This window comes from Amblyomma americanum, chromosome 5, assembly GCF_052857255.1.
Source record: "Amblyomma americanum isolate KBUSLIRL-KWMA chromosome 5, ASM5285725v1, whole genome shotgun sequence".
In the NCBI taxonomy this organism is placed as follows: domain Eukaryota; kingdom Metazoa; phylum Arthropoda; class Arachnida; order Ixodida; family Ixodidae; genus Amblyomma; species Amblyomma americanum.
Window position 1 is genome coordinate 163,347,574 of NC_135501.1, and position 11,967 is coordinate 163,359,540.

The following is an 11,967-nucleotide window of genomic DNA, read 5'->3' on the forward strand; positions in this document are numbered from 1 at the left end:
ACTATAAATAAATAATTGGTTTTTTGGAGAAGTAAATGGCGCAGTATCTCTCTCATACAGTGTTGTGCGTTTTTTGTGAAGACTAAAAAATTTCCCCGCCTCAACCGCTGCCTCATTTGCCGTGAAGCTGCACACAGAGCTTGCGTGTTACGGTAACTTTTGTATCGTAGCAGGTTTGACAACGGTACTCACTTAGTTGAACCATGCATGATGCGAAAACGTAATCGTTTACCCCGCAGACGACGTTTTTTCGCTGAGCTGCGGCAGTGGCGTTATCTGTTTTTGGCAGTCGAAAGCGTCACCACAAGGCCGCCGAGGCGAGCGTTCCGAGAAGCGCGGCCCTGTTTCGTCTGCTTCAACTGAAGCGCTTGCAAAATTTTCGGCTGATTGAGTGGAAAAAAATATCAGAACAACATGTTTAAAGAGGCTTTACCTTTCAAAAAATATTGTTTGCAACGCTCGTCTCGGCGACCTTGTCGTAACGCTTTTCACTGCCGAAAACAGCTGACGCCACTGCCGCCCTTCAGCGAAAAAACGTCTGCGGGTTTTGGTTAAAGATCCCCAGGTGGGCGAAATTATTCCGGAGCCCTCCACTACGGCACCTCCTTCTTCCTTTCCTCTTTCACTCCCTCCCTTATCCTTTCCCTTACGGCACGGTTCAAGATGGCATACATGCTACAGGCTCGCAAGCGGCGACAAAAACTGGTTTGTGTGTTGGGGCGGCGCTCGGCTACTGATCCGAAGTTCCCGGGTTCGAACCCAACCGCAGCGGCTGCGTTTTTATGGAGGCAAAACGCTAAGGCGCCCGTGTGCTGTGCGATGTCAGTGCACGTGAAAGATCCCCAGGTGGTCGAAATTATTGCAGCGCCCTCCACTACGGCACCTCTTCCTTCATTTCTTCTCTCAGTCCCTCCTTTATCCCTTCCCTTACGGCGCGGTTCAGATGTCCAACGATACGTGAGACAGATACTGCGCCATTTCCTTTCCCCTAAACCTATTATTATTATTATTATTATTATTATTATTATTATTGTGGCACTTTCAGCCAATGCGACCGCAGTTGCGAGGTCCTACGGCACGCGTTACAACCTGCTCTTCTCGCCGTAGTGGCTGCGTTTCGATAGCGGCGCAGCGCACAGAGTCAGTGCACGTTAAAGAAACGCAGGTGGTTGAAATCATTCCGAAACCTTCCACTACGGCGTCGCTCACATCCTGGACATCGTCTCGAAATGAGCACGCACAATACGCGCTTCAGTTCAGCTGCTCAATGCAAACTGCGCTTAACTGTGAAGCAGCATATTCATATTTCACGGGAATAATGATGCGAGTTCACGAAACATTATTTTATGGTAAAGATTAATCCTTTGACATTCGCAGAAAACTCGCGGTAAGCGAAACGGGCTCATTTTCGCCTCAGTGGTAAAAATTTAGCCTACTCGATGCGCTCATTTCGGCTGCGCGCCTTACCGCGCCTCTGCCGTCAGCGCCGCCACACGGCATCGGCGCGCTGCGGGGCCATGCTTCCCCGGCCGGCTTTCACACCTGCCCACTCTAGCTGCAGGGGAGGAGCCAGAATCTTGAGACACAGTTGGAGGTGGGGATGCTTGTCGTCGACTCAATAGCCTAATTACACGGTTAGCCTCAACGACCCTCCTTTCCGTTTCGCCAGCCTGCCTCTGGACTTCTGGGGTTGTGCATATGGTCACATGCACACTCTCAGAGGCCTCTCTAAGCCTACGCATCCCCACCTCCAACTGCGTCTCAAGATTCTGGCTCCTCCCTTGCAGTACATCATACGGGGTGATGGAAGTCAACAGGGAAGTGTACGAGGTTAGGCCCCACCCTTTTGCACAGGATGGCATCCACTACGGTGGTGCCACTGGCAAGAAGGTGGGTAGTAGGATAGGTCGCCAGGCAACAGCTTTTATGAGGGGACCCAGAGCTCTGAAGGAACCAGTGTAGAGAAGGAAGAATTAAGATGAAAGGGACAATGGAACCATAGGGGAAGAAAGAGACGCAAGCGCCAGGGCCAAGTTAATTCAGATATAGGTTTCATTAACATGCAAGGTGGCAGGAATAGACTGAAATGGGAGGAAATAGAAGAACAGTTAAGGCAGGAGGAATTAATGGTATATGGTTTAGTGGAAACACATCTTAGAGACATGGAGCAACCACCCTGTAACCCAGACTACACATGGGAATATTGCAATAGAACAGAGGGCAGCAGAAAGGGGGGTGGAATTGGGGCATTCATTCATAAAAGTATGAATTTTCAAAGGGTTAGACTGGGATGCAAGGAACAGTTATGGCTAAAAGGAACAGTGGCAGGCAAGCAAACACTCCTTGGCTTTGTATACCTGTGGACAGGGGCTAATGCCAAAGAGGAAAACAGGAAAATGTTAGAATGTATTGCAAGCGACATTGATGAGCTAGGAGGACAGGGCGAGATAATTATATTAGGCGATATGAATGCACACATAGAAGACCTGGATGGGTACAAAGATACGACAGGAAGCATGCTGCAGGACATGTGTGACAGGCATGATTAAGTTGTATGCAACAGCACCGAGAAGAGTGAAGGGCTCATAACATGGGAGGCGGGGAGTCTGCACTCGACGATAGATTATGCACTAATGTCACAGAGGCTGTATAATAGATTAGGGGTAAAGAACATAGATGAAGATGGTTCCAGAAGTCTAGGAAGTGACCACAACTGTATCAAGTTGAGCTTTAGAAGAAAAAGCAATGTAGGACTGAAGCGAGATGAACAATCGGAGGGGAATTTTTACTCAGAAAAGCAATTGGAAGCAGCAGCCAAACAAATCGAGAAAGTAATTTTTGAGAATAGTGAAACAGAATGGAGTTATACCAAATTAACTCGATTACTGGAGCTAGAGCTAGCTAAGGTGCGAGTAAAGCTAAAAGGGAAAAGATATAAACCCAAGAGTTGGTGGGATGAGGAGGTCAAGAGGGCAATAGAGAAGCGCCAGGAAGCGTCCAGGGAACACAGATATTATAAGAAGAGGGGGAACCAAAACCCAAAGTAGACAGAAAATGGGATACCTTCATAGAGTGTAGAAGGGACGCATCCTATTTGATTAATGAGAAAATTAGAAGAAAGGGTGCCCAATGGATGTCAAAAGTAAATAAAAAGGATAGAAAAGCAGCCCAAAAATTCTGGAAACATCTAAATGCAATGAGTAATAAGACTAGGCTACAACAAAGGTTTATTGTTACAGATGAGGGTATTCGACTAGAAGGGGATGAAGCGATAAAACACATAGGAACAAGGATGACGGAAAAATTTACAGCAAAGCACGTGGTACATAATTTATCGAAGGAGGATAGACCGGTTATAGCAATAGCTTCACTTGAGCAAGGATAGTGGGAAAGGGCAGAGAAGAAGGTTCCTAGTGGCACATCAACAGGACCAGATGGTATCCCGATTATGTTGATAAAGAAGTTAGGACCAAAATCCAAGAAAACATTAATACAGGTAGTGAACAAAATGATAGTGGATGAGAAAGTCCCCGATGGATAGCGATTAAGTAGAATGAACATGATATATAAGGGAAAGGGGGACAAAGCAGACGTAAGTAACTATCGTCCCATAACAGTGACATCTGTGGTTTACAGGGTGGTGATGCAGATTATAAAGGATAGACTGCAGGCTTGGGTGGAGAACGAGGGGGTGCTAGGGGAACTACAGAATGGGTTCCGGAAACAAAGGAGGTTGGAGGACAATCTATTTTCATTGACACAGTGTATAGCGATTGCTGAAAAGGAACACAGGTATTCTGCAACGCAAAAGGGTCATGGACACCTCACATTTCCTCAAGTGCACATACGCACTCTCCATGGAAATGCCAGGTGTTGAAAATCCGCTACAGCAAGGAGAGGCTCATGGCTCAAGTATTGGAGGCGCTGGAACCGTTAGAAGCGTGCTGCAGTCAAGAAGACAGTATTGGGTACGAATGGGACAATAGGTCCCCCAAGGCTGGACGTAGCTAAAAAATCAGCCCTCTCATTACAGACAATGCCACAGTGCCCAGGGACAATTGCACTTTCTATTTCAAAAGGAGCAAGACTAAGCAGGCATACTTAACTATAATAATAATGTAAGTGCAGATAGAGCGGTGCATACAGGAATAAGCCCCCAAAAAGGCTGGAACTGTCCACGGAGGTTGACAAACAGCGCCAGCTTTCCTTGATCGCGGTACAAGCTTCCGCCAGGCTCCCTAAGGTCGACTCCCAAGGCCTTTCCCAAGCGCTTCTTTATATATAGCCACTGGAATGGACCACTTTTCCAGTGATGTCCTGCGCATGCGCAAAGCCTCCAAGTCCGCCAACTTTGACGACAGAATTTTTTAATAGGAAAGGAGTTCCCCGAACATGCTTTTCCGCGACGTCCCCGTGATGCGACAAACAACTGCACACTAGTGGACCATCTGGAAAAATCTAAGTCAGCTTTCCGCAAGGCTTCTTTTCCAACCAAGAGTTCTCGTTCCGAGAGGACACTCGCATTCTTTGTGCAGTCGGGTTCCCCCTTCCGAGTAACTTATGGAATATTGCCATTTGATTTCAAGATGGCCCCGAGAGAGGGGGGACTGCTGTCAACCTCCTGTAGCTCCACAGTAGAGGTTAGGCAGGAAATGCAAGGAAACGGGCTCTGCTTCCGTGACGGCAGTAGTGGGCTACCTCATACAGGGACCCTGCTCACAGTAAATTTTCTTCGAATTTTCTGCTGAACAAATTGGCCTGACCCCGCACTGTCGCACCAACTTCCTCACTTCACCCCTCTATACCCCTAGCCCGAACAGCCCACCAACCACTGCGTCGACAAAAACTGGCCTCCCCTTTTTCGTGCGCCACGATGAATGACGACACATCCGACTCACAAAGACGACGGTGATTCAGACTCCCGGAAAACTTCCCTTGGCATACGTTAATGGACTTCGCCACTTTTTAACACAGAAAAAGTGAAGTCAGCTCCCTACTTCTGCTGCTACTGCGAATTGGTACCAGCGCCAGATTGTTTTTATTGTTAAACTTGCCGTTCTATGAAAACCAAAATGAGGACTAGCACTCTAATTCAAGCCTCCTCAAGAGACTTGGGGATGCCTTCAACATGTAGTTTCCTACTGGGACATCATGGGAATCGCGGAGGTCGTAAGTTAGGTTACATAAAAAAAAATGTGAACAAGGCAGGAATTTAGGTAGGGAAGGGGCTGAGCCCCCCTCATGAGATTACTTGGAGGGGCTCTGGCCCCCCTTGTTCCGGCGTCCCTGCCTAGTCCTTGTGTTTTGTTGGGTTCCAAGCCACATTGGAATAGCTGGTAACGAAGAAGCTGACCGAGCTGCAAGTGCCTGTGTGAATAGAGCAGTCAACATCTAGGCCAGAGACTACACATCATCCTTGCGGAAACAAATGTAATGTTTGTGTCAAAAGGATAGGGATAATAAACTCCATAATAAACTCCGCAGCATTAAAATCCATCTTGAACAAATTCCGGAGTGCCAGAAACCAGGAATGGTTCAACGAGGTAATCTTGTGCCATCAGTGAATTGGCCATGCATGCTTAATCCACAGCGACCTCTTAATGCAGGAGTATCCGCCAATCTGAAAGAGTGCTCAGAGAGCTTAGCATTGATACATAGTTTATTAGTTTGTTCAAGGTAAATGTGTGGTGAATTTTCCTCACAGTATGAATGGGAAGCGGCCATTTCTTGCCTTTGTCTCCTTCGTGACTGTGGCACGGCAGTTTGTTGCACAGCAGTTCCGGTGCTTATTTTTCTTCAGCTTTGGATCCGTGACAGTTGAAGCGTCACAGGAGCCCATCGACACCAATTGAGATGAGGCAGTAGGGTTGTACATTAAGTGCCAAGTAACATGACCAGCAGACAGACGGAGTATCGGAAATGGAGGAAGCCTGTCTAGACTTCCTGGCGTCAACATGTTCGCATCTACCAGCAATGCTATGGTGACCTAAGTTCTCGCTTGCCGTCTGAGGAGATTTCTCTTACCCGTACATCCTGCGTGTCTGAGGGTGTGCTATACGATTGTTTGCGTATCCGCCCATCACGAGCCGCCTTTGCTTGCCTTTCTGGAGGCCATGCCAACTGCACTTTGGAGCTCGGCATATCATTGGGGACCTTCACCACTATGCAACTTGCTGCCTGCCTGCCAATTTTTTAGTTTCTGTTTTGCATTGCCCTTTCAGGTCTTGAGGCAAATTAACGAAAGCCTCCATGTGGTGAAGCATTGCGTACTTTCTAATTTTGTAATACCCCGGTTTAGCTGTACTTGCTTCTTGCACAGGTGTGTGAATGTGGTCTAGCTGGCCAACTTATATAATAGTGACAGTGAACGCTGTGTGGCTAGACTGCGAATTTCCATTATTGGAGGCTTGCAGCACATGTGTCAAGCAAACAGACCACAGTTCACCATGTGAACACCAATAAGAACATACAAACAGTGTTTGCTTTGAGTGTGTGTTGTCATAGCATGTTTACATGGTGGCTAAAAAGGTGACAAGTTTCTTCCCTTCATGCCATTTAATGCAGAATCACACCCTAGACCAAATCACTGATTTAGCTTGTGAGTGGGATATTGTATTTAGCTGAGTCGTGGATTTATGGCAGCTGACTTGCATTCATTGTCAATGCTAGCACAGAAAGCAAGTCGACATTGTTCTGGCATCTGACTAACACATCGCAAAAAAAAAAAAATAGTGCTTGGCATCTAGTAAACAAGGTGCCCACATTTCTGCTTTTGCATGCAGGCACATGGCAATAAGCGTAAAGGTTTCACAAACGCAGAAGTTCATTCATAGCTGTTAGAACAAGTCAGATAACACAATGCCTGATGTTGATTTTCTCTCAGGCATGCTGTTGTGTCCACTGTGTGTTCAGCTGTTCTCATAGTTTTTGTGAAGAATGCTTTTCAGCAGGTGGACTGTCATTTGTGTCGTCGATGCCTATGGGTGGCCTTTATAGCTGGGAACCAAACCTAAAATGTCATGCTCAGCTAGAAAATAGTGCAGCTACTTAGTTATTCTGGTGGGTACGGTCTGAAAATCAATATGAAGGTAGTCACTTAGGCTTAACCTACCTGGAAAAATGTACTCTGATAAGGTTTATTCTGCAAGAAGGCTGAACAAAAAACATGTGCATAGCTTGCGCTATGGTCTCATTATCTTATACTGTTACATTTAAAGGTGACTGAGTGACTGTCACATTAGGAAAAGTTTATTGGTTTTGGATGGCTAACAGGAGACCGATCGCCTTCATGTTGGCCGTGACTGTGCTAGGGAGAAGTGCGTGAGTTTGCCTCCAAGCCGCTTCTTTGTGGCCGCAGCCCAAGAACACGCCCGACCGGCTGCTAACAGTGCTGGGCATCGGACTGGCCCTGCTGGACAGTGCCATCTGCTGGTGGATCTTCAGTAGCCTGAGTCAGACGACGCGCACGTTGCGGTTACGCCGCAATGTCATCAAGCTCTCCCTGTATCGCCACTTCACTAACACGCTGGTGTTTGCCGTGCTGGGTGAGTGGCAGACTTGGCGGCAGTACGAGCTGCCCTTGCGTTCCTCACCATTTTATTGCTCAACTGGTCTCCTTTCTTTCTTGTGGCAGCATCTGTGGTGTTCATGGTGTGGGTGACCTTCAATCACCGCACAGTCGAGTGCCTGACTGACTGGAAGGAGCTGTGGTTTGACGAGGGTTACTGGCACCTGCTCTTCTCGCTTGTCCTGTTGGTCATCATGTTCCTGTGGCGGCCCACAAACAACAACAAGCGGTATGTGTGCACACACTGCTCGTAGGGGCCCCGTCCTCATCTTTCCATTTCTCACTGGTGTCAGAAAACATCCACGAGTTCGCTGTCCTCGCTCTCTCTGCCCCTGCCTTTCTCTTTGTTCTCAGACCTGGCTGGGATCTACAGACAATTGCGTAGTCTTTCTTGTTGCCATCTGGGCTCCATGCAGGGCATGCATTCAACCGCTTAGTTCCACATCGTCGATTTGCTTCGAAATTTCATGCTTGCATCCTTCTTCCTTGTGGTTGTAGTCGGCGATAACAGTGGAATGTTGGTTTTTGATTTTGTACAGTATGGCACGTTATCCTTGCAGGTATGCCTTCACACCATTGCAGGATGCGGCGGATGATGAGCTAGACGAAGAGGACCTTCAGCAGCAGCCACACGACGCATTCGGTTAGTAAACTGTCAAGATACTGTTAACTTATAACTCTGTCCATAACCTGTCTCACGCCTGTATCTTTACCATGATTCCCATGAAGGTTGACCCCAGCCACGAGCTCTGACTGACTAAACCAACGGGAGCATCGGTTGCATTTTTTAATTTATGAAACTCTCTCACACCATCTGTGCATTTCCCTTCCCGATAGAAAACCTGGAGCATATTTCACACCCGTCGCATTGGCTCAGCGCTTAGGCTGCTTGGCTACTGAGCCGGAAGACATGGGTTGAATCCCGATCCCGACTGCAGCAGCCTGATGGAGGCAGAATGCAAAGGGCGCCCGTGTGCCGTCAGCACACGTTAACCTCAGGTGGTGTAAATTCAAAGCCCTCTACTACGGCACCCCTCATAGCCCAAGTGCCTCTCCGGAATGGCAAATTCCAGAATTCGGTTCAATTCAACATGTTTTACGAGCTATTTTTTCTGAACGAATGGAAAAATATTCTGAAATTAGATAACACATCGTAGTCAAATACATTTAGAAATAATTGTCATGCTCAGGTGAAGAGGTAATTAGCCGGCCACTTTTAGTGCCTACATAACTGTATACTGCAGTGCACATCACTGCAGTGCTTAACCACTGCATGACGCATCCAAATGAGCGAGCCGCCATTATTTCTGGTATTTTAGCCAGTCAGTGCGTGCTAATGAGGGTCTAGCCTTGCTGGGGTTGAATCAGAATGTGGATGCTACTCTTCTATGCTTTTTTCTTTCCGTGAAGTTCCATGACGTTTCTTTCTCTTGTTCTTTACCCCCAGAGGGCATGAAGATGCGAACCACTACGCCGGCAAGTGGCCAGCCGGCGGCCAGCAAGGAAGACCCGGTGTGTACCCCTTGCCTCTCTTTGTGGCAGAAGCCGTTACATGTTAGACCCGACAGGGAAGTGTAGTTCCACAGTGAACGTCTATCACTTCACAGAGGCCTGCATTCAGGATATCACTACTTAGAAGCAAGTAGCGGCACCGGCATATGTGGCGTTTGTATAGACCAGAATCAGAGTCACTCTTGGGCGCGGACATTTTCCGCCGACTGGTGAGTTGCGGTGCGGGCGTTTCTTTGGGGACTGCGGGGCTGCAGCAGCTCGGCGGCCGTGCCTGTATATAGCCTTGAATTACTGCCCTGCGGGCGCTAAAAGACATTGTCCAGCATTTCCACAGCGTGGTTGTGTTGCAGGAAGGCTTTGCGTTAATCACGACATTTAGTTTGGCATTCATGTAAATTTTGCCGGCGCTTAGCACGCACTCGCGCTTTTATTAGTGCAGTCTTGGTGCTCCATCGCAGGGAAAACTTGTTTGGTCAGTATCATGCATTATGTGCACAGCTAGCATGCTATTTCCAATTCCAGTAATTCAAGCCACTAGCCCAAACTCAAATTTTACTCATCAGCAGAGGTGCCAGCTTTCACGAATTTTGTGGTCCAAGTCACATGGATTTTATTCGGAAACTCTCGGCACGTGTGAGGGCGACGCGCAGCCGTTTGGCCATGTGTCATAGAATGGAATAAAATCGTGTATATATTGCTATGATTAAGGAAGGTACCAACAGCCGAAATACTACGGTCAGCCCTTTACCCCGCCGATCCCCCTGAGATATGTGCGGAACTAGCAACTTAAATTGGCAGCGGTTGCGCTTACATTCTCGTACACGGAAACTGTTTAATGGGAACAATAGCAACCTCAGCGCATATATGTCGACAATGTATTGGTGATTGAAAACATGCGCCTCACGTGGACAATTTTCAGTCTGCAGCAGGCCGATCCAGTTACCGCTTGCACACCACTGCACCGTCGAGTCACATCAATAAATCTAGATTCTCATGCATAAAATTATCATAGATGGTAGCGCACATAAAAGACGGCAACAAACGACACGCCAGCGAAGAAACCTGCTTATAACTACGGGTTTACCCTCGGATGTCACCTTAACGAGTAACAGTGAGTCTCCGATAACTGCTGTACGGTCTGGTAGAGGGAAAATGTGAGTAGTGATGCACAGCACACACCCACAACGTTAGGTGATGGAGTGCATCAACGATTCAAAACGAAGCGCACTTAAACACGCTTTCTACGAGCGGCACCGGCGCGACCCGCCCGCAGTCCAACGGGCCGCGTGCCGACAGATGGCGACTGGTGTCGAGAGTAGGAGCGCGCCAGCAGCCTGTGTGCAAGGGTGAAAGATTCCGGTCTATAGGGGCTATGCTTCTGTAGTCGGATACAACTTGAGAATGCAGCGGCTTTTCCCCGTCAAAAGACCAACCTTCCAGCCAGTGGTGTCGGCTGATTCTCATGACCCTGCTAGTGTGACGAAGCAATGAGCGGTAGATGAAAGGGGATAATTCCTTTCCTCTATGATCGGGGACAGACTCCTCTCTCTCCATTGTGGCGCCCTATGCAAAGTCCGGAATATTCAGAGAAAATGGCTGAGCAAGTAATCGATTAGTCACATCAAGCTGCCTGTAAAAACTGGCCATCATGCACGTGGCTTGCACATGACAGTTTGTTGAGATTAGAGAGTTGGAGGCGTAGCAGTGGGTATGCATTTCTGGATACGTTCTGTAAAAATATTTCCATGAAAATGTGAAAATGCATTTCTGGGCTTCATACCTGTCACAAGCGTATCATGGTACTAGCTTCTTCCAATCCTAACATTGCACAAAGGAAACGTTGTAGGTTTTTATTGCTAAAATTAAGGGTGTACTGTTAATGTGGCCACCGAGTAGTCTGTTTTAGGGTGAGCTGCAAGAGTTATGAAATGACTCCTTTTGCGAGTGGCAGCCCGAGAAGCTCATAAACACTGCCCCAAACAGCCACTGCATGTTGGCAGTAGGCGGCTTCCTATAGATAACCTTCTAATAGCTTCACCCATGTCCTTGGATAGTGCAAAAGCACAGATTTGTGCTACTTAGAACACGACGAGCGGGCAGTCCCTTTTGTGATGAACACCGCACAGTACCACTGAGTTGAGTGAGATCATTCTGAAGGAGGTCATTTCGATGTTGCAAATATGTCTTTTTCTAGATGATTTAAAAGGCTCAAGCGGAAAAGGAGGCTCATGACAACACTGTTGAACGAGAAAGATGGACAAAAATAAAAAAATCTGGTTGCCCATCTTTTCGGGTGCTGCTTCTTGGACCTTGGATTACTCTATGAGAGTAACAAATCCAGGGCAAAAGGGAGAGGCAACCTTTGCCTTGTCTCAGCAGCTTTGCCTAATGACAGGATACTCCCATGAGTGAAGGAGACCAGAGTGGCTCGCATTCTTCGATCGAGCCGTGCACGTCACTTTAAAGGGAAGCAGAAAATGGCTAACAGGCTGAAGGCAAGATTTAATGCCAATTAATTCCACGTACGAAACTTCAGCCTCAAACGAAAAGCCAAATGTAAAGGAACAAGCAGAAAGAAAGACCCAGAAACAGGAGATGGCCTGTGGTCCATGCTTAGAAAAACCAACAAACGGAAGAAATTGTTTTGGCTACAAATTCTCTTTAGCCAAAGTACTTAAGGGAAACACAGCCTTCAAATCAATTTCCACTCCCGTTACTTCAGATGCTGAGAAAAGCAAACTCTCCCATAAGGGAACTCTGAAAAATCGCACCATGTAATGGAAACTGTGCACAAGGGCCACAATAAAGCACCAACTAAATGTACAAGTTCAATGCCCATCCTCCTCATCGCAGCAACAAGCAAAACTTCGGCCTTAATGGGGCCACCC

General features: G+C 47.5%; 1 protein-coding gene across 1 annotated transcript; it reads left to right on the plus strand.

The window, feature by feature from the left end:
- Positions 1 to 620: 620 nt before the first annotated feature.
- On the plus strand, positions 621 to 11,673 carry LOC144135220 (transmembrane protein 87A-like). The gene is made up of 6 exons (XM_077667959.1): positions 621 to 705; positions 7,358 to 7,544; positions 7,634 to 7,796; positions 8,128 to 8,210; positions 9,015 to 9,079; positions 11,274 to 11,673. The coding sequence occupies exons 1-6, from the start codon at positions 664 to 666 to the stop codon at positions 11,280 to 11,282; spliced, it is 549 nt and encodes a 182-aa protein (XP_077524085.1). The 5' UTR covers positions 621 to 663; the 3' UTR covers positions 11,283 to 11,673.
- Positions 11,674 to 11,967: the final 294 nt, after the last annotated feature.

Excerpts from the sequence above, each read along its gene's own strand:
- LOC144135220 (XM_077667959.1), top strand. The coding sequence starts at position 664 with ATGGCATACATGCTACAGGCTCGCAAGCGGCGACAAAAACTG. Across the intron at positions 706-7,357 it reads GCAAGCGGCGACAAAAACTG|CCCAAGAACACGCCCGACCG; the intron begins GTTTGTGTGTTG and ends TTGTGGCCGCAG. Across the intron at positions 8,211-9,014 it reads GCAGCCACACGACGCATTCG|AGGGCATGAAGATGCGAACC; the intron begins GTTAGTAAACTG and ends CTTTACCCCCAG.